This window comes from Xenopus laevis, chromosome 3L, assembly GCF_017654675.1.
Source record: "Xenopus laevis strain J_2021 chromosome 3L, Xenopus_laevis_v10.1, whole genome shotgun sequence".
NCBI classification, from domain to species: Eukaryota; Metazoa; Chordata; class Amphibia; order Anura; family Pipidae; genus Xenopus; species Xenopus laevis.
Genome location: NC_054375.1, coordinates 40,085,081 through 40,107,286, shown reverse-complemented (window position 1 = coordinate 40,107,286; position 22,206 = coordinate 40,085,081). Strand labels below are relative to the sequence as shown.

At 39.4% G+C, this 22,206-nt stretch overlaps 1 protein-coding gene across 1 annotated transcript in view; it reads left to right on the top strand.

Annotated features, from left to right (window-relative positions):
- The window catches only part of LOC108705539 (rho GTPase-activating protein 7), a 34,425-nt gene extending 20,864 nt beyond the window's left edge, over nt 1–13,561 (top strand). The window contains exons 7-14 of the mRNA XM_041586154.1: nt 269–428; nt 544–742; nt 1,172–1,388; nt 2,190–2,304; nt 7,654–7,875; nt 8,279–8,499; nt 9,983–10,156; nt 13,193–13,561. Coding sequence (XP_041442088.1) covers nt 269–428; nt 544–742; nt 1,172–1,388; nt 2,190–2,304; nt 7,654–7,875; nt 8,279–8,499; nt 9,983–10,156; nt 13,193–13,298 — 1,414 coding nt within the window. The 3' untranslated portion in view covers nt 13,299–13,561. The remainder of the gene's footprint in view (nt 1–268; nt 429–543; nt 743–1,171; nt 1,389–2,189; nt 2,305–7,653; nt 7,876–8,278; nt 8,500–9,982; nt 10,157–13,192) is intronic.
- The last annotated feature ends 8,645 nt before the right edge of the window (nt 13,562–22,206 follow it).

Sequence of the window (22,206 nt, the reverse complement as noted above, 5' to 3'; positions counted from 1 at the left end):
TGTAAATAATGGAAGTGAGTTTGTATAAAAAAAAAATCACAGGAGTACCTGAGTCAGAACACCTATTAAGGGGCTGGTTCTTGCCCTTGAAAAATAATTGTGTTCCTAACTACAATGTAAGCTTAAACTAGACGATATCTAATAACACAACTAAAATGGTTACAAACAAATGATCTTGCTGACGGTTTTAATAATAGAGAAAAAGCTAAGGCTATTTTATTGCTCTGTATCTACCTTTAACGAAGGTTATTACCAATTTTACATTTAGGAATGTGCCAAAGTTCATACGTAAAATCAGGGCTCCAGACTATAAGGAGAAGAATGTGTTTGGCGTACCATTCCTTCTGAATGTCCAAAGGACAGGGCACCCTATCCCCAAGAGTATTCTCCAGGCGATGGAGTATTTGCGGATCCACTTTCTTGATCAGGTATCAATAATAAAGATTTTTTGTTGCGTGAATCATTATACGTATACCTGGGTTAGACATAAACTTTGGCTTTTCTGCTTTACCGTCATCTTTATGCAAATTCCTATTTTGACAGGTTGGTCTGTTTAGAAAATCTGGCGTCAAATCCAGAATCCAGTCCCTAAGAGAAATGAATGAACAGGATTGCAAATATGTGAATTACGAAGGGCAGTCTGCGTTTGACGTTGCAGACATGGTGAAGCAGTATTTCCGGGATTTGCCTGAACCCATATTTACCAGCAAGCTCTGTGAATCATTCCTGCACATTTATCAGTGTAAGTGGGCAATGTTTGCCATTCAGGTCAATGATACCAGCCAAGGGTTTAGATGCTCTGCTGTAAACTGTGAGAATAAACACTGACCTTGATACAGTCAAGCAGGAGCAACTTCTGAATGCAGTCATTCATGGGTTACTAATCGTGATTTCAATCCCACAATATGTAAGAGTTCTATTGATTTTTTTTTTTTTTTTTTTTTAAAACGTGATTTCATTATAATACTGCTTACAAATAGTTATGGTATGCAAGTCAGGAAACAGTCAGGTCTGCAGTGGGTGAGGATTGAGTAGTTCCATTGTTTGTGCAGAAGTAGGAAGTGGGAGTCTGTCAAGTTCATCCTCTACCGTGTTGAACTGATGCTTGTCGCAGGCAAGGCAGACCCAGACATGGGAACTTATTCTGTTGTTTGCCTCCCTCTACTGGTAGATCTACCGAAGGACCAGCAGTTTCTTGCTGTCCAGGCAGCCATCCTCTTGCTTCCTGATGAGAATCGCGATGCCCTTAAGATTCTTCTCTACTTTCTCAGAGATGTGGTTGCCTGTGTAACTGAAAACCAAATGACTCCTACAAACATCGCAGTGTGTCTTGCCCCCAGCCTGTTCCATCTGAACACTTTCAGGAGAGAGAGCTCATCATCTTCCAGGTATGTGCTTGACTCAGACTGCAGCATCAATTGATAGTTAACTCGCGATGCCCTAGATAAATGTAATAGGATCATTTATAGACTAGACCAGTGATCCCAAACCAGTGCCTTGTGAGCAACATGTTGCTCTCCGACCCCCTTGGATGTTGCTCCCAGTGGCCTCAAAGCAGGTGCTTATTCCTTGCTTGGAGACAAGCTTTAGTTGCATAAAAACCAGGTGTACTGCCAAACAGAACCTCCTGTAGTCTGCCAGTCCACAAAAGGACTACCAAAGAACCAATCACAGCCCTTATTTGGCACCACCGGGAACATTTGTCATGCTTGTGTCGCTCCCCAACTCTTGAATGTGGCTCATGGGTAAAAGAGGTTGGGAATTCCTGGACTAGACCATGTATCTCCAGTCTGTCAAGCCCTGCATTAGAGGTCCCAGACTTAAACAAGATGCATGGCAGTAGGTATCCCTTGGAACAGTAACATGAAAAAAGTGTTTTAAAGTAATACAAATATAATGTTGCCCTGCACTGGTAAAACTATGGTGTTTGCTTCAGAAACACTACTATTGTGTATATAATTGTAGCTTGTTTTTTTTGTGGTTTCAAAAGTTTTATTAGATATTTCACAATAAACAGCAAGAGGACTGCTGCTGTCCTGCAGATTCAAAATCAAATCAACAAGTAACACACAAGTGTGCTAGTTCAACATGAGATAAAAATTTAGAAAAGAAAAACAAAATTTTTTTTCCAGTAGTTATCCAAAGTCTTTTCTTTTTTTGTTCACGTCTTTTTCCTGTTTTTTATTAAGGTCAAGTCAACGGAAATATAGTCTTGGAAAACCAGACCAGAAAGACCTGAGTGAGAACCTGGCTGCAACTCAAGGCCTGGCTCACATGATTGCAGAATGCAACAGACTGTTTCAGGTAGTGAATTTGTAATATAATACAATAACTATGGATCTTAAAATCATTTGATTTGTTACTGTTTTTGAATTATTTGCCTTCTTCTTCTGACTCTTTTCAGCTTTCAAATGGGGTCACTGACCCCATCAAAAAACAATCGCTTTGTAAGACTACACATGTATTATTACTGCTACTTTTAATTACTCGTCTTTCTATTCAGGCCTCTCCTATTCATATTCCAGTTTTTTATTTAAATCAATGCATGGTTGCTAGGGTAATTTGGATCATAGCAGCCAGACTGCTAAAATTGCAAACTGGAGAGCTGCTGAATAAAAAGCTAAATAACTCAAAAACCACAGATAATAAAAAATGGAAACCAATTGGAAATTGTCTCAGAACATCACTCTCTACATCATAATAAAGGTTCATATGGGGCAGATTTATCAAGGGTCGAATTTCGAGGGTTAAAAAACCCTCGAATTCGACCCTCGAAATAAAAATACTTCGAATATCGAATTAGAAGGATTTACAGCAAATACTTCGATCGAATAAAAATCATTCAATTGAACGAAACGAACGATTTTAATCGATCGATCGAAGGATTTTTATTTGATCAAAAAAAAAACTTAGAAAAGTGCTGGGGAAGGTCCCCATAGGCTAACATTGAACCTCGGTAGGTTTAAAGTGGCGAAGTATGAAGTCGAAGTATTTTTTAAAGAGACAGTACTTCGACTATCGAATAGTCGAACGATTTTCACTTTGAATCGTTCGATTCGATCAAATTTGACCCATTCGATGGTCGAAGTACCTAAGAAAATACTTTGAAATTCGAATTTTTTTTCAATTAGAATTATTCCCTCGAGTTTAGTAAATCTGCCCCATAAAATTGAACAACCACTTTAAATAACTGTAGAACAGTAGTTAGTCTCATCAAATTCGGCGCTGTCCCAGGACACGAAAAGCAGACTACAGCTTCGGTGCAAAAGGTAGGCTTTATTTCAACACACACTCTGAGGAAGTGCCGGGAGATCCGGCAAGAAACGCGTAAGTCTAACAGCCCTGCACACCCACCGCTGTACACCCTGACCATGTGTGTGTTGAAATAAAGCCTACCTTTTGCACCGAAGCTGTAGTCTGCTTTTCGTGTCCTGGGACAGCGCCGAATTTGATGAGACTAACTACTGTTCTACATTGAATGCCGGCGGGAAGTAGCCGGCGTCTCACACGGGCCGCGACCAGGAAGACACAGCGATACTGGGTGAGCTCCGATGTTTATCGCATCATTTTTCATATAATCACTTTAAATAACTGCCAATCAAATGTGATTTCATAAAAGTTAGACAGGTTTTTCATTGTCTTTTAATAGTTGATGACAGTTGTAGACCTAGATTAGACCATGAACTAGGTTGAATGTCCACAATTATAAAATTGCCCACACTTGATAAAATGTAATTTCTTGGAGATTCTTAGATTCTGCCTCAGACTGTTTGCTAATGCTGTATTGTGTTCTGGTAGCAAATCCCCACGTAAAAGATTAGAAAAACAGAGGGTATAGACTGGGATAGACCTTCTCACACTACAACAGCACAATATCTGCCCTGTGCTATATCTGACCATGCACCTCTACTCATCACCCTGGCTTTGCTTTCACCCAGGACAGCCAAATCCAAGCAAAGTGCTACCTACACAGATCTAAACCTCACCCCAATCACTGAAAAATATGATAACCAAGCTCAAACTCTTAGTAAACCTCCCTTGGGGCAGAATTAATCTTGTAAAAATGGTCTTCTTCCCTTAATTTTTATACATTCTACTTAAAGGAGAAGGAAAGGTTAAAACTAAGTAAGCCTTATCAGAAAGGTCCATCTAAATATACCAGTAAACCCCCAAAGTAGTGCTGCTCTGAGTCCTCTGTCAAAAGAAACACTTCATTTCTTTCCTTCTATTGTGTACACATGGGTTTCTGTATCAGACTTCCTGCCTTCAGCTTAAACCTCATTGCCCTGGGCAAGAGCATGCTCAGTTTGCTCCTCTTCACCACCCCCCTCCCTTCTCTGCTGTAATCTGAGCCCAGAGCTATAAGTGAGCAGGGAGAGACTCAGGCAGGAAGTGATGTCACAACACATTAATACTGCAGCTCCTATCCTAAACAAACAGAGAGTTTCTAGAGCTTTTTACTCAGGTATGGTAAAACATTCTACAGAATAAATATAGCATTCTAGCTTGCACTATTGCAGCTGATCTATTGGCAATAAAATGCCTCCGTAGCTTTACTTCTCCTATAACTCCCTTATCTATATCTCCAAATCTGTTTTCACACACATTGAACAGATCCAATCCTCATTTGTCTGGGGGGAAGAAATCCCCATGATTTGCAAAATCCAAACTAAAGGCCCTATCATTAAAAGGGGGACTGGGGTTCCCAGACCTGTATTACTACTTCCTAGCCTCCCAACTATACTGTATAGTCCGGTGTAGTCAATTTTTGCCACAGCGCACTCCGGACCTCATAGACAAACCGCTGAAGTCAAGATTCCAGTTAACTTTTTTCCGGAGTGCGCTGCTGCAAAATTTGTCTACTGTGGATGCCGTGACTTTCTTGGCGACTGACTCGGTCGGCTGCATCCGGGTCAAAACACCTATCTGGTAAGAAAAGTATCTACTGTGTATTGTTGAACCACACTAAACGGAGGCTGCTTTACCTTTCAAGGTTTGGAGCTTGATGCACCCGAACAAATAAAAGTAACTGGCGAGCCGGTACTAAGCCTTCCTTGCATTTACCATATGGTGTAATAGAACATTCTATATAGAAAAATATTCCCCATTTACATATATTTATAGCGTTGGTAACATTATTTGATATATAGGCCGGTGGCTTACATCAGGCCCCAACAACCCCAATTTTCAACTGCAAGCCACCCTGGCTGGCTCAGCAGAGACGTTGAGCTACATACCTTACAGGAAAATATTGGATCTGCACCTAATCCATACCACCACCCATGTATGGCCTGGTACTACGAATCAGCCATATCCCCCTGCCCACAGCTGACCTGCCCCTATGGGGCAACTCCCACCTACCACTTTTCTAGCAACTTCTCACATATATGAGATGGCCCAGTGCTGGGATCAAGACACTAGGGAATGCAGCTTCAGATAGTCAGCTGCTCACTAGGGAACAAATCTTACAACGAATACTGGGAATCAACCAACTGGTATAGCTGCAATTCAGGCACGCTTTCTAATAGCTATTTACAGCCTAGTTTCACCCCCTTTCATTGAGACCCCGTAGAAGCTTCCAACACTACACCTGTTATTAAGTCAAGCCTTGAGTCATCTTAGAATCTTGTTTGTGCACCAGAATGGGGGACCCAATGTCCCGTGTGCCCTTACCCTTCTACAATTTTTTATGTAAAAAGTTTTTAACTCACACTTGCGTTATTTTACTAGTTTTATCTTAATGAATGAGCAATATTAGCAATTTGAGTGACTATACCATATAAATCTAAAGGAAAAGTAAAGCTTTCCAGTCAATGTTTTAGGTTTAGCAGCACTGAGACGCTTGACTTTAGACAATAAAACATATTTCTGATACAAATCCCTATATTGTGCAAAATAACATTCTTTCTATTTAGACCCTTATATCGTGTTACAGACGTGGAATTACCCAAATTACACAAATTAACAACATCCCCATGCCCTGGCTACACAATTAAACGGTGAAGAGAACTGGGGGAATGTGAGGAGAACAGTGACATCTAGGAAGCGCTGAATGGAAAGTAATTGCTTGCCCTGTCTCTATGGGGGGGGGATTCACAAAAGTGGAGAGAGCCCGTTTTTGGAGTAAACATGGAGTAAAAGCAGCGCCGTTTCTGACCAGGCTCCTGCAATGCCACCCCCTTGCCGAGGTAGGAACACTATGGCGGAGAGCACATTTTGCTCTCTCACAATAGTACAGCCGAATTTCCGGTTTAAAAAACGGAAATTCACCTCTTAAAGGTGCAGGAGCGGCTTTTTGCCGCCCCTGGAATCCTCCCTGGCGATACCGCCTGAGGCGAGCGGCTCAGCTCGCTTCATTGGCGGAGCGCCCCTGAGTAAAAGTGGTGGTAAACTGGTGTAAAATACTTTCTCCATATTCACAAACAGAAATCTGCCTAAATTCCGACTCAACCGCCACTTTTCATTTTTTAGTGAAAGAAAGACAGTTTACAGACACTTTTATGAATTTGTCTTTCAAACAACATTTTAAACGACATTTTCTCCCGACATTTTAAAAATCGAGTAAAGCTCAGTGTAACTAGTCCCTATGTGTCAGATCAGTTCTAAACTAATCTGCTCTTCTTTAGTTCAGACAATATTCACTTCACACCTCTTGTAGGGGATTAGCATTTTATAGTCAGGGCACAAGTTTCTGTCTACCTCTATAGGTGTAAAAGCCTCATTAACAAAACAAGTAAAACACTGATTAAATTTTAAAAAAGTGTATTTAAGGTTAAGGACACACAAGCAGAATCGGGGAGATTAATCGCCCCTGGCGACAAGTCACTTCTTCTGAGCAACAATCTCCCCAATCTGGCTTCCTCTACCTTCCCGCCGGCTATAATGAGAAATTGCAACTTCGGGTGACTTCTGAAAATGAATCACCGCAAGTGCCACCCCACTGGCGATTTCTCATTATAGAAGGCAGATCGGGGAGAAGAGGCGATTAGTCGCTGGGCGACTATATCTACCCGTGTGCCCTTACCCTTCTACAATTTTTTATGTAAAAAGTTTTTAACTCACACTTGCGTTATTTTACTAGTTTTATCTTAATGAATGAGCAATATTAGCAATTTGAGTGACTATACCATATAAATCTAAAGGAAAAGTAAAGCTTTCCAGTCAATGTTTTAGGTTTAGCAGCACTGAGACACTTGACTTAAGACAATAAAACATATTTCTGATACAAATCCCTATATTGTGCAAAATAACATTCTTTCTATTTAGACCCTTATATCGTGTTACAGACGTGGAATTACACAAATATGTAGGCAGATTTAGAAATCCCAGGTTATCCTGAAAAAAGGATGTATAATTTTCCTAGGTAAAATAAACCCCTCCCCGGAAATTCCAATTTGATGGATGTCGTTAAAATGCTGTGAGAAAGACAAAATCTGAAAACTGTTTAAAAGACAAATTCACAAAAGTGGAGATAGAGGTTCATGAATTTGGAGTGAAACCCGACATTTTTATCTCCACTTTTATTTTGTCTCAATATCACCACCTTTGTGAATTCCCCCCTATGTGTGTAGGGCTGTTTGGCTCATTCAGGCCTCATCCTAACGTGATGGTTTCTCTGCCAAGCTGACCATTGAAATTGTGTTTCTTATGCAGTTACCGGATTACTGGTGTGATCTGTGTCCAAGCATTTGTGATGTGCAGCCTATCCACGCTGAAACTTCTGTCAACACATCCACCAATTCATTAGCCGCTCACTGCAGTACCCTTATCTCTCTGGAGAACTCTATGCAGAGCCTCCTTCGAGATGCTAAAGACAAGTACAGGAGCTGGGCGGCATGTTCAGGATTTGAACACGTTGAGCTGGCTTACAAAAAGGTATGTGTTCTTTTTTTGCTTTCCTTTAAATGTAAAGGGTTGTCTTCAGCTACATATACATTTGCTGTTGTTGTTGAAGCAGTTGAAGATGTAGCCAGAGCTCCTACCCTCTATAAAGCAACAGCCACACCTTCATATTAGCATGTCTATGTATTTGAGCTGCTTTATTGCACTTGAACAACAGTTCAGCGTCTTATTGAGACAAGGGGTGGGTGCCATGTCGTATAGGAAAAACCTTTCCACATAGGAAGGAATGGAATCAACTTGGCTACTAAAAGCAACATGTGCTCAGTATGTCTCCAGCTTTAGTTACAACGATAGGAAGACTATTATTTATCCATTTGCAGGAATGTCAGGCTACTGCTTGTCTATAGCCACACCTCTCCTTATCTCCCCTATGCAGGTAGAAACGGATGAATTTCCAATAAGAATGTGGAAAGCCTCCGCCGAAATTGAGGCCACACCCCCCGCCGTCCTTCAGCACATCTTAAGGGAGCAACACACTTGGGACCCCAATTTGCAGCAGTGCAAGATTGTAGAAGCCTTGGATGAAGATACAGAAATATATCACTATATAACAGAAAGCATGCCTCCCTTGCCATGCAGAGAGTATGTGGTTTTGAGGTAGGAATGCCTAATCATATCTAAACAAGCTGGTAGTAAGTAAGAATTAGGGATGCACTTAATCCACTATTTTAGATTCGGCCGAACCCCAAAATCCTTCGCGAAAGATTCGGCTGAATCCAAACCCTAATTTGTATTTGCATATGCAAATTAGGGGTGGGAAGGAGAAAACATTGCTTCCTTGTTTTATGACAAAAAGTCTCACAATTTCCCTCCCCTCCCCTAATTTGCATATGATTCGGTTTGGCCGGGCAGAAGGATTAAATCCTTCGCAAAAGATTTGACCGAATACTGAACTGAACCCTAATTGCATATGCCAATTAGGGGTGGGAAGGGGAAAACATTTTTTACTTCCTTGTTTTGTGACAAAAAGTCACGCCATTTCCCTCCCCGACCCTAATTTGCATATGCAAATTCGGATTAGTTTTGACCGGGCAGAAGGATTCGACCAAATCCGAACTGGTTAAGAATTGGGGATGCACTAAATCCACTATTTTGGATTCGGCTGAACCCCCGAATCCTTCACAAAAGATTTGTCCGAATCCAAACCCTAATCTGCATATGCAAATTTGGGGTGGGAAGGTGAAATTTTTTTTACTTCCTTGTTTTGTGACAAAAAGTCACGCAATTTCCTGCATATGCAAATTCAGATTCAGTTCTGCCAAATTGGTTAAGAATTAGGGATGCACTGAATCCACTATTTTGGATTAGGGCCGTATCCTTCGCAAAAGATTTGGCCGAATACTAATCCGAATCCTAATTTGCATATGGGAAATTTATTTTACTTCCTTGTTCTGTGACAAAAAGTCAAGCTTTTTACTTCCCGCCCCTAATTTGGATATGCAAATTAGGATTTGGATCGGCCAGGCAGAAGGATTCGGCCGAAACCGAATCCTGGATTCGGTGCATCCCTATTAAGAATACCTGGAAAACAAAACACCTAGTGATATGTCCCTGCATTTATTTCTACCTTTTTCTGCTGCATTAGCTTTAAAGGGTTCGTTCACCTTTGAGTTAACTTTTAGTATGATGTAGGGAGTGATATTCTGAGACAATTTGTATTTGGTTTTCATTTTTTATTATTTGTGGTTTTTGAGTTGTTATTTTTTTTTAAGGTGTTTCCAAAAGTTTTTGAGTTATTTAGCTTTTTATTCAGCAGCTCTCCAGTTTGCAATTTCGGCAATCTGGTTGCTAGGGTCCAAACTACCCTTAGTCTCTTCTACCCTTTCACTCTAGTACAACTGGCTGCTAAACCCTTCCAATACCTAAAATACATCTCACCGATACCTGCAATGTTAATCAGATTGCACTATGCTTATTATACTATTATATAGTGTCAGGTTACCCCATTCCCGAAAAACAAATATATAGTATTCTGCAGGCTACAAGTCATATCAAAATCCATTTATACATACATCACAAAAAAGAGTGCACCGCTCATTGTCAAAGGGTGTATTAAAATATATTTTCATTCATTCCATAGGACATGGAGGACCGACCCCCAGAGTGGCACCTGCATTTTGGCGGCTACTTCAATTGAATGTGAAGATGTTTCCATCGGTGGGATTCTGGGACATGTCATTTTGTGTCAGCACCTCATAGAGAATATTGGCACTCAGAAGTGTAAAGTCACTCATTCTTGTAGGACAGACACAAGGTACTTACTATAGGTCGGGGGACGTGCTATATAGAATGCTCAGGATATGGTATGTTCCACAATTTGGATCACCATACCTTTTACTAAAAATTAATTTGAAACATTAATTAAAGGAGTAGAATGGTTTTGTCTTTATGGATTATATCTTACTTGGCATCATGTACAAGGTACAGGTATGGGACCTGTTATCAGGAATTCACAGGACCTGGGGGGTTTTCTGCATAACCGATCTTTTTTGTAACTTGGATCTTCAAGATTTATCAAAGGTCGAAGTGAAAATTCGAATTAAAAAAGTCTTCGAACTATTTTTTGTGTATTTCGACTAGGGAACAGTCCAAATTCGATTTGAATTTGAAAAAATGTTTTCTAAATGTACTGTCTCTTTAAAACTTCAACTTCGACCATTCGCCATCTAAAACCTGCCGAATTGATTTTTTGGCCTATGGGGGACCTCCTAGAACCTATTTGGAGTCAATTGGTGGACTTTGAAAAATCAAAGGGTAATCGCTATTACTTCGATTCTAATTCGATCGAAAACGGACTGATTCAGCCAAAAAAAAACAAACTTGATTTAATTTTGGTTGGTATTCTTGAATTCAAATTTCAAAATTATACAAATTCGACCATTGATAAATCTGCCCATAAGTCTACTAGAAAATCATGTAAACATTAAATAAAGCCGATAGGCTGGTTTTGCTTTCAATAAAGATTAATTATATCTTAGTTTTGGCAAAATTGCCATCATAGTGTATTTGCTAGCCCAGATGTTCTCTACTTACTACAGGCAGGTAGGGGGGACGTGTTATCTAGAATGCTCAGGATATGGTATGTTCTGGATAAGGGGTCTTTCCACAATTCGGATCACCATACCTTTTACTAAAAAACTATTTTAAACATTAATTAAACCCAGTAGGATTGTTTGATCTTCAATATGGATTGATTATATCTTATTTGGAATCAAGTACAAGGTACAGGTATGGGACTTGTTATCCAGATACTCAGGACCTGGGGTTTTCCGGATAATGGATCTTTCTGTAATTTGGATCTTCAAACTTAAGGCTATGTTCTGGATAAGGGGTCTTTCCACAATTTGATTTACTAGAAATTCATTTAAACATGAAATAAACCCAATAGGCTGGTTTTGCCTCCAATAAGGATTAATTGTATCTTAGTTTGGGTCAAGTACAAGCTACTGTTTTATTATTACAGAGAAAAAGGGAATCCTTTTTAAAAATTTTTAATTATTTGGATAAAATGGAGTCTATGAGAGACAGCCTTCCTGTAATTCGGAGTGTTCTGCATAACGGGTTTCTGGATACCTGTTCTGTTTTATTATTACAGAGGAAAAGGAATTACATTTTCTTAAATTTTAACATAATTAAAATTAGGGATGCACCCAATCCAGGATTCGGCCTTTTTAAGCAGGATTCTGATTTGGCCGGATCCTTCTGCCCGGCCGAACTGAATACAAATCCTAATTTGCATATGTAAATAAGGGGCGGGAAGGGAAAATCAAGTGACTTTTTGTCACAAAAGTAAAAAATTCGGCCGAATCTCTCGCGAAGGATTCGGCCGAATCCAAAAAAGTGGATTCGGTGCATCCCTAATTAAAATGGAGTCTATGGCCTTCCCATAATTCAGAGCTTTCCAGATAATACCTGGTATGGGATCCGTTATCCGGAAACCCGTTATCCAGAAAGCTCTGAATTACAGAAAGCAGTTTTTTTCCATTTTCAGATAGATCACCAGAAATAATGACTTTTTCCAATGACTTTCCATTTTCTATGTGTGACTGTTTTTCTAATATTGAAGTGTGAAGTGTCTTTTTTCACCTTCTGAAGCAGCTCTGGGAGGGTGGGTCGCCGACCCTGTAAACTGTTCTAAATGGATACATTTCTTATATTTGTCCCTGCTGAGCAGAATCCCTGAGTTTCATTACAGGCAGCTGTTAGAATTGATACAATAGTTGCTAATACTCCAGTGATGCTGCTGAGAAATGTATCAACTCAATGTAGCAAAATAGTAACAGTTTAGAATCTGCACCTGAATTACTGAGCTGCCAGACTCAAACACCAGAGACATGAACATTCAACATTAAACTTAGATTTTGGTAAAAATAGTAAAAAATTAATAATGGAAAGTAATCTTTATTTCTGGGGAACAATCTGAAAACAACTGAATTGAAAAAAGTGTTTGGAAGGTGAATAACCCCTTTAAGGTACGAAGATCCAAATTACGGAAAGATCTGTGATCTGGAAACCCCCCTGGGCCCGAGCATTCTGGATAATAGGTCCAATACCTGTACTGGGTAAAATGTTGCTGCTTTGAATGTGTGAATGACTTCTCATTCCAAGCTTACGATTGGTATTAAAGGGGTGGTTCACCTTTTTCAGGTAACTCTTATGTTTTAGAACGACCAATTCTAAGCAACTTGTCAATTGGTTTTCATTATTTATAGTTTTATAGTTATTTGCCTTTTTCTTCTGACTCTTTGCAGCTTTCAAATGGGGGTCACTGACCCCATCTAGAAAAACAAATGCTCTGTAAGGCTACAAATGTCTTGTTATTGTTACTTTTTATTACTGATCCTTCTATTCAAGCCTCTCCTATAAGGATGGGCGAAGACTTGTATGGCGTTGTGCGTCAAAATAAAAAGACGCGTCAAAACCATTTAGCCGCACAACCAAATTTTTTTGACGCCCATAGGCTTTAATGGGCGTCGGCGACATTTCGTTGGCGGTGGATTTTTGGCAAAACTAAACGGGTCAAATTCGCCCATCCCTACTCTCCTATTCGTATTCCAGTCTTTTATTCAAATCAATGTATAGTTGCTAGGGAAATGTGGACCCTAGTTACCAGATTGCTTAAAATGCAAATTGAAGAGCTGCTGAATAAAAAGCGAAAGAACTCAAAAACCTTCAATAATAAAAAATGAAAACAAATTGCAAATTATCTCACAATATCACTCTCTACATCATACTAAAAGTTATCTCAGATAACCCTGTTAATATCTTTTTTTTTATCTTTTTCCGGCAGGGGGCGGAGCACAGAATGGTACAACAGAGTGTGTGGCCACATGTGTGCAGCTGAGATCTTAAGAATAAAGAACTCTTTTATTAAGAAGACAACAGTTAAGCCCTGAAGACGCCGAGGTGAAGATGCTGTTTTCTGTTGAAGCATGAAAAATGGCGAAAAAAAAAAAAAATCACCAGGAACTTGGAACCCGCGTCTCGTTCAGTAAATCGTTTGTAAATATGGAAGTCACTTCTTTTTTAACTTTTATAACTGAAGAAAAGGTACTTGAATATTTTTGACACATACTTCTATAAAACCCATTTTATTTATGTTCAGATTTAGAATTATACAGAGGCCTAGAGTATAATAAATAAATGTACATATCTTTTCCTTTACAAAGTAAATTATTTATGAGTGCTAGTGAATGCGTTGAATGTGCACCATTTCCATACTCCACAGATAAGAAAAGAATTTGCACAGGACAGTGGGCCAATGTGAACGTTGCCTGAAAGCCTGGCTGTTGTGTGCTATTGTTATGTGCTATTGCATATCCATTTCTTAAAGGAGAACTAAACCCTAAAAATGAATTGAGTTTAAAATGCCATATTTTATATACTAAATTATTGCACCAGCCTAAAGTTTCAGCTTGTCAATAGCAGCAATGATCCAGGACTTCAAACTTGTCACAGGGGGTCACCATCTTGGAAAGTGTCTGTGACAGTCACATGCTTAGTGGGCTCTGAGCAGCTGTTGAGAAGCTAAGCTTAGGGGTCATCACAAATTATCCATCAGAAAATTAGTTTGGCCTGTAATATAAGATGATTATTAAATTCTGATGCTAATTGCACTGGTTTCTGTGCTGCCATGAAGCCCAAAACATAATGCAGAGCATTTCTTTTCTACTTTAGTTGGGCTTTATTTCTTCTTGAAAGGGGTTGTTCACCTTTGAGATAACTTTTAAGGGTAATATTTATCAAGGGTCGAATTTCGAAAAACTTTGAAATTCAAATTCAAAAAGACCAACCAAAGTTTTTTGTTTTTTTGGCTGAATAGGTCCGTTATCGATCGAATAGGTCCGAATTTGAATTGTACGAATCAAAGTAATAGCGCATTCGATTGAATTTGAATCAAAGTTTTTCCCAAAAAAACTCAAAAGTCCACCAATTGACTCCAAATAGGTTCTAGGAGGTCCCCCATAGGCCAAAACAGCAATTCGACAGGTTTTAGATGGCGAATGGTCGAAGTCAAATTTTTAATGAGACAGTACATGATAAATTTCGATATTCAATTAGAATCGAAAAAAAAAAATAGCTCGATATTCTAATTTTTTTAATTTGAAAATTCACCTCGACCTTTGATAAATCGGCCCCTTAGTATGACGTAGAGAGTGATATTCTGAGATAATTTGCCATTTGTTTTCATTTTTTATTATTGAAGGTTTTTGAGTTCTTTAGCTTTTTATTCAGCAGCTCTCCAATTTGCATTTTAAGCAATCTGGTAACTAGGGCCCAAATGACCCTAGCAACCATGCATTGATTTAAGAGACTGGAATATGACTTGGCCGTTCTATAACATCATAAAAGTTACCTTAAAAGCGAACCACCCCTTTAATGCTGCATTTCATTGAAACATTCGCAAGATTTGGACTTGGGTGGCAAGTTTTTAACCATTATTTGTGAATAGAACAATTGTGATTTCTGCGATTTATGGGTGGTAATTCTGCATGCAAACCTGATCTTGTGATTATATATATATATATAGGCAAGGTATATGTAGAACTTACCTTCCAGCATGAGAAGATAACTAGGGGTTGTTCGCCTTTAAGTTAACTTTTAGTATGAGGTAGAGAGTGATATGCTGAGACAATTTTCAATTGTTTTTCATGTTTTACTATTTGTAGTTTTTTGAGTTATTTAGCTTTTTATTCAGCAGCTCTCCAATTTCAACAATCTGGTTGCTAGGCTCCAAACTACCCTACCAACCGTACGAATAAAAGACTGGAATATGAATAGGAGAGGGCCTGAATAGAAAGATCAAAGATTTTTAACTAAAAGTTAACTTAAAGGTGAACCACCCCTTTAAAAAGCATTTTGTAAACTGTCATATTTGTTCAGAAACAGACATCCATTTGCCATTGATATCGGTAGCTTAGTAGGTTGAGCAGGTTCAAGAATGACAGTTGGTTTAATATCTTTAAGGGGGATATTTATTGAAACCTTAATGCCAAAAATCCAAAAAAATCGACTATTGAATCCAAATTTTTAGTGAAAACAGAAATCTCCCAATTTTTCGTGATTTATTATACACCGAGGATGGAAAAAGTCAGAATCCGAAAATCCGGCATCTCAGACCTGCCGAGGTTGTATATAAATTCATGGGAGACGTCCCATATCCTGATCTGCGCTGGGTTTCGTGCAATAATCCCAAGATTTAGTGTCTTTCAGGCAAAAAATCAGAAAAAGCGGAAAATCTGAAAAATTGTTTCCCGCACAGGAAATTTTCATGATAATGTATTGATAAATAAAGGCAAACAATCTGTGCAGATTTGGTCGGAGTAGACTTCAGAACATAATGAGATATTTTCAGATTTTGATAAATAACACCCTTAGTGTATAGTCGGGGGATGAGGATAAAGAAATAGTGGCAAGGGATGATGGATGATGGTCCTGACTGGCGTCTTTCCTATGAGCCGTCACATTTGCAAGCTCTTCACGTTAAAGGCAAAAATACCCTTTATACTTTTTTTGTAACATGAGCACATGTAAAGTAGGTGCATAAATAGAGCCACCAATAACATATACTGCTATGTTTAATACAGTCCTACCCGGTTCCTTAAATTGAGATGAAACCATAAAAGTCTGCCTCTGACTTGGAAGAACCATTACCTCCAACCCCTACAGGATGGCCGAGTCCTTTACTTTGTTCCACCGTGAATCATGGATTCTGGGACTTGAGGCCCATCATCTTTCCAAGGTTGACAAGGTCAAAGCAGAGAAACGTCCAGTCCCACAATTCATAATTTCCCCAATGGAACCAGGAAATGGTTGCTGTGAGTCAGGTCATGGTTTCCTTTCAGTATGAGGGTCCATTTTCTCTTTAATTGCCTATATACAGTAGACTGTTCCAACTGTACAGTGGTATCTACCTGGATACTGTAACATTCACACATGTATAAGAGTAACATTCCACAGCGCCCCCCAGGGAAGCAGTTCTCTAATGGTATAAATGTGTTTGATAGGCAATAAAAGTACAGGTGTGGGATCCTTTATCCGGAAAACCCATTATCCAGAATGGCCAGAACTACCGAAAAGCTGTATCACGAAGACTCCATTTTATCCAAATAATCAAAATTTTGTAAAAATGATTTCCTTTTTTTCTCTATAATAACAGTAGCTTGTACTTGATCCCAACTAATGGTGGCCATACACATGGAAACGAGCGGATCTCTGCCCGATATGCCCTAGGGCCCAACAATCGGATCAGAATGAAGGCAATACGAGCGGTTGGATTGCGGGACCGCATCAATGAACAGATGTGGCCGCAAACCAACGGGATTTTTTTACCCTGCCCGATCGACATCTGCCCGAGTTTTGGCCAGATATCAATGCCCGTCGGATGCCCCCACACAGTAGTCAAAAAGCTGCCAACTCGGTCCACACTTGTCCCGTGTATGGGGGCCTTAAAGGATCAGTGACATCATTTTCTTTTCTTTTTTTTAAATTCAATAGTATAGAACGAAAAAAAAAACCACAAAGACAAATGAAACTTTTAAATCGCTAAAGTCTTTACGTAGAAATAACTTACCGAAACTCTGCTTGCACTCCTTTTCAGAAAAGGTGACGATCCATCATGCGGCTCTCGATTTCTCCTCCCTGGCTAACTCCTATAAGGAAAGCAGGAAGGAGAAATCGAGTTCCGCATGATGGATCGCCTGAGGTCCCCAGCATTTTGGATAAAAGGTCTCCAATAGACTCCATTTTATCCAAATAATCAATTTTTTTTTAAAAATTTGAATGAATGATCCAAAGAAGATATATTTAATCCCTATTGGAAGCAAAACCAGCCTATTGGGTTAAGGTTTACAGAATTTCCTAGTAGACTTAAGGTATGGAGATACAAATTACAGAAAGATCTGTTATCTGGAAAACCCCAGGTCACCAGCATTCTGGATAACGGGTCCCAAGGCAAACATGAAGCTGACTTTATGTGCATCTCTTCTTGTTCAACTAAACCAAGCAATTATTTGTGCTGACATACCAAGGCAAATTATGAATATCTTATCTTCAAATATTTAAAAAAATAAATAAAAAATTGAGCACAATTTTGAAATCAAAAGTTAATTGATGCAAAATACTGATTTGCTCTGCATGGCTGCATAGAATCCTCTGGGCTTCACATTTACCTATTGCAATTAGTGGTATTTGCACTTACTTCTCATGTTAACGTATACCATGTTCCCTAGTTATTGTATATCTACAACTTTCACCATGTAACCGACAACCTGTACAGAGTCCAGTCACAGCCTTGCTCCATGAACCTCTATAACAGTAGTTGGATATACACATTGCATTTAAATCCTGACACGAAAAGGACGTGCATGCTGGGAAGAGAGCAAGAGCTGCATTAGTAATAGTATCAATAAGCTTCATGCAGGCAGAAACTTCATATTGATATTTGTTTATAAATTAAACTGTATATTTTGCACTGGATAGGTTTTAATTCATTTCTTCTATTCACAGTGGCCAAGCATATTTTTTGAATCCATTCTACAGATGTTATTCCCTAGGGAAAATCTTGTTATGTACTGCTATGTAACAGAAAGACAATGTACAGAAATAAATGGTACAGCATTTGAAACAGAAAATCACTTCTTGTCCTTTTTTTTATGTCATTAAGTCATCGGGTTTAGTAAATTAACTTTCATTGAGGAGATGACTGAAACGGAAGATTTTTAAATTCTGTTTTCGACTGGGCTTAATTTTAGTTTAATGCGGTTTAAAGGGGTGGTTCACCTTTAAAGGGATTCTGTCATGATTTTTATGGTGTCGTTTTTATTCCTAAATTACACAGTTTACACTGCAAATAATTCACTTTACCATATAAAATGTCATTCCTGAACCAGCAAGTGTATTTTTTTTAGTTGTTATATTTGTGTGTAGGCTGCCATCTTAGTTCATTTTGCCTGGTCAGAAAGGGTGCTGCACTATGGAACTGCTTTCTGACAGGCTATTGTTTCTCCTTCTCAATGTAAATGAACGGGGTCACAGTGGAACATGGATTATTGCTATTGAGTGCTGTTCTTATATGTCACATGACTGGGGGCTCCTGGGAAACTGACAATATGTCTAGCCCCATGTCAGATTTCAAAATTAAATATTAAAAAATCAGTTTGCTCTTTTGAAAAACGGATTTCAGTGCAGAATTCTGCTGGAGCAGCACTATTAACTGAAAAAACTTTTTTCCCATGACAGTATCCCTTTAAGTGAATGTTTAGTATGCTATAAAATGGCTGATCTTTAGGAACCTTTCAATCAATCTTCATTTTTTTCTTTTTTGAATTTTTTGACTTTATCTTTCAAATGGGGATCACTGACCCCATGTATTGCTATTTTTTTTATTACTCGTCTTTCTATTCAGGCCCCCTCCTATTAATAGTCCAGTCTCTCAATTAAATCAGTGCATGGTTGTTAAGGTAATTTGGACCCTAGCAACCACATTGTTGAAATTACAAACTGGGGAGCTGCTGAATAAAAAGCTAAATAACTCAAAAACCACAAATAATAAAAAATGAAGACCAATTGCAAAGTGTCTCAGAATATCACTCTCTACACCATATTCTTTTAAAGGTGAACAGCCACCTTTAATTAACCTAAGAAACCTGTTTTGAAATCGGAATATAAGAAAGAGGACATTAAAAGACAAATAAGCAATAAGATATTAAAATACTTGTACCAATAAAACTGAAGCCTCACAATCAATTTTCTGGTTGCTGCGGTCAGCGACCCCCAACACTTTCAGCTGCAGCCTGTAAAGAGCCGGAATAGGAACACTGGTAAGTAAAAAGACATACAAAAAAATAATGAAAACCTCGAATGTCACAAAGGCAATTAACATATTTAAATGGTTCAACGGACCTCTGCCATTGACTTGTACATGAACTCAGCAGGTTTTAGGTGGGGAATGTTCGAATAAGAACTGTTTCCATGGTCGAGGGTGATAAATCTCACAATCTAATTTACATCCGCGTTGGTGATTTTAAATTTGAATTTGTGAGTTTTGACACAAAAAAATGTGAAAATTCGAATTTACCATTTAAACCTCAATAAATCTGCCCGATGGCATCACCACGTGAGACTAGCCATTGGCTGGAGTGGTGTAAAGGTCGGACAACACTGGTTTGGTGGAGGAGGAAATTTGGTGGAAGAGGAATAATGGCTCTGGATGGTGGTTCATCTAGGAACCCTTGTTCCAATAAAACAACAAGCCTTACTGCTGCAGGATAGAATGACTTTCTTAAAGGAATTCTGTCATGATTTTTATGTTGCAGTTTTTATTTCTAAATAGGGGGTACAAGTGCACCAGGTGCGGGCCTGAAGTAGGGCCTGGCAGTGCTGAACTTTTCGAAAGAGCATGGCCCCCCTTGAGAGCGCCGAAGTCATGCCGCCTTCTCCTGAAGTCCCAAACAGTCGAAATGTCCCAAACAGCCCAAAGTCACGTAAACAGCCGAAATTGAAGTCCTGAAGCCACGAGTTCAATATTTTTTTTTAATCCCCTGGCCATCAATGTATTATTTTAATACTCTATAGGCCCCTGCCACCAATTTTTTATATTCTTGTAAAATATTCTTTGAGGCCCCAATTTTTTTTAACTTGTAAGTGGGGGGCCCTGGCACCAATGCTTTTTTTAAAAAAAAAACGTTTTGGTGGGTCCTGGCGCCAATATTTTTTTTTAACTAATAGGGGGGTCCTGGTCCTTGGGTTACCTTTTTTAGCGCTGATGTCTGTGTGGCCCAGGGGGGCGCGAAAATTTTGTTGTAGAGGGCCCCCGTGATCGACAATACATGCAGAGATATTATCTGTAGCCTACAGAAATTTTCTAACCTGTCCTATCAACTGAACGACCGATCGCCATCTCACGAAAAATCTCAGGACACTCCACACACGGCCCGAAAATCGTACAAAAAGGAGATTCGATCCAGCAAATCTTCCAGTCTATGGCCAGCTTTAGACTAGCAGTTTGGGATGTGGTTCCCGTCCCAAAAAGCTAACAATTTCATGTGTCATTAAATGTCATGTTCTCAGTGCATTCATAGCCAGTAACGTAACTAATTGCTTGTAGTCCCGGGCGCAGGATGTGCACCGGAGCCCCCCACCCCTCTAGACGCGTGGTTTCCTTACCCCGTGTAGTGGCGCGATCTCCGACGAGCCCCAAGGGGAGACAGGCCCCCGATAGTTACGACACTGTTCATAGCATTTGTGTGAATTTCTATACAGAACAACACAGCTATTAGGTTTTGTACAGAGGTAAATCCAGTTATTATTGATACACAGCCCAACATACACAACAACAAGCATAAACAATCTATTGTTGCTCATTCTTTGTGAAAGAGAGAGATCTGTAGTCATGGGAAACACCTGAGCTACTATTCTGGTTATTCAGTACAAACACTTTACACTCTATTGTGCTATCACTGATGAGATCACATTCCCCTTAAAGTAACACCATATGGTAGGGCTGTGGGTCCAGGCAGCTACTGCTCAGAACCATTGTTGACCAGAGGAAACCAAAACCTGACCCACAGGCGTAATTCACAAAATGAAGGCATCATGACCTGCCCCAGATCCATAATGGCAATTGAAAAGAAGGTGGGTTTAGGTTTTATTTCCGGCAGCAATGACGCCCGACACCAGACACATTGAGGGTCATTTATCAACACTGGGCAATAACCCATGGCAACCAATCAGAGTGTTGCATTCATTGTTCTACTTGCAGCTGGCTTTAAAAAGCTTATCACTGATTGGTTGCTATGTTTAACTGCCCATGGGCAAATTTGCCCAGTGTTGATAAATGAGCCCCATTGACTTCAGCGAGAAGCCTGTTCCCTTGCTAGTGAGAAAGAGAGGCAATGGTTTGTCTCTACTACAGATATACATAGCAGTCAGGCTGTGCAGTCTAGTCATGACCTATGTGTGGGGCTTTTAAGTCAGTCCATGAGCTTTGCACTAATTACCTGCTTTCAGTCATCTCAGCATCTTGATTCTATACTAAGCCGAGTTCATGTCTTTCACAGGGCTGGAGCTGTCGATTTTCCCAATGGGCTTTTCTTAGTTGGATTGCATTTAACAGATGTCGTTCTGGGGGACAGCCACCTCTCTGTCATCTCAGGCACCGTATCTAAAATTTCAAAGAAAAACATTTGGTTGCAAAAGGAGAAAAATATAAATAATTAATTGTGTAAGCCATTTATATTTTAAATAGTGGACAACAGGACTTCATTCTGCAAAGGGGGGGTTTAGTGACACTAATTAACCCCCTTTCCTGTCACTGTGACAATGCAAAGTAAATAGTGCAGGTCATCTTAGCATGGGACTCCAAGAAGAAAGGTCTGGGACCCAGAAATCGCATGAATTTGCACACCCAACCTGATCGCTGATACAGCTTCAGAGGTGAAGCCAGAGGAAAAACAAAATCCAGCTACCTTTCATTCTAGTGACTGTGCACTAAGTTTGCTAGAGGAGATAAGTCACAGGGCGAATAATCTCCTAGTGTGGCCTTAGGGTCAAAATTAATGTAAATTGCAGAAATGCTCAGAGGATTAGTCAGAGTAATTTTACACCAATTAAGGGTCTTTTGGTTTAAAGGGGTTTAAATCATAAAGTATTATGATGTAGAGAGCTATATTGTGAGGCAATTTGCAACTGGTTTGTATTATTTGTGGTATTTGAGTTATTTCGCTTTTTATTCAGCAGCTCTGCAGTTTGCTGTTTTAGCTATCTGGTTGCCAGGGTCCAAATTAACTTAGCAACCAGGCACTG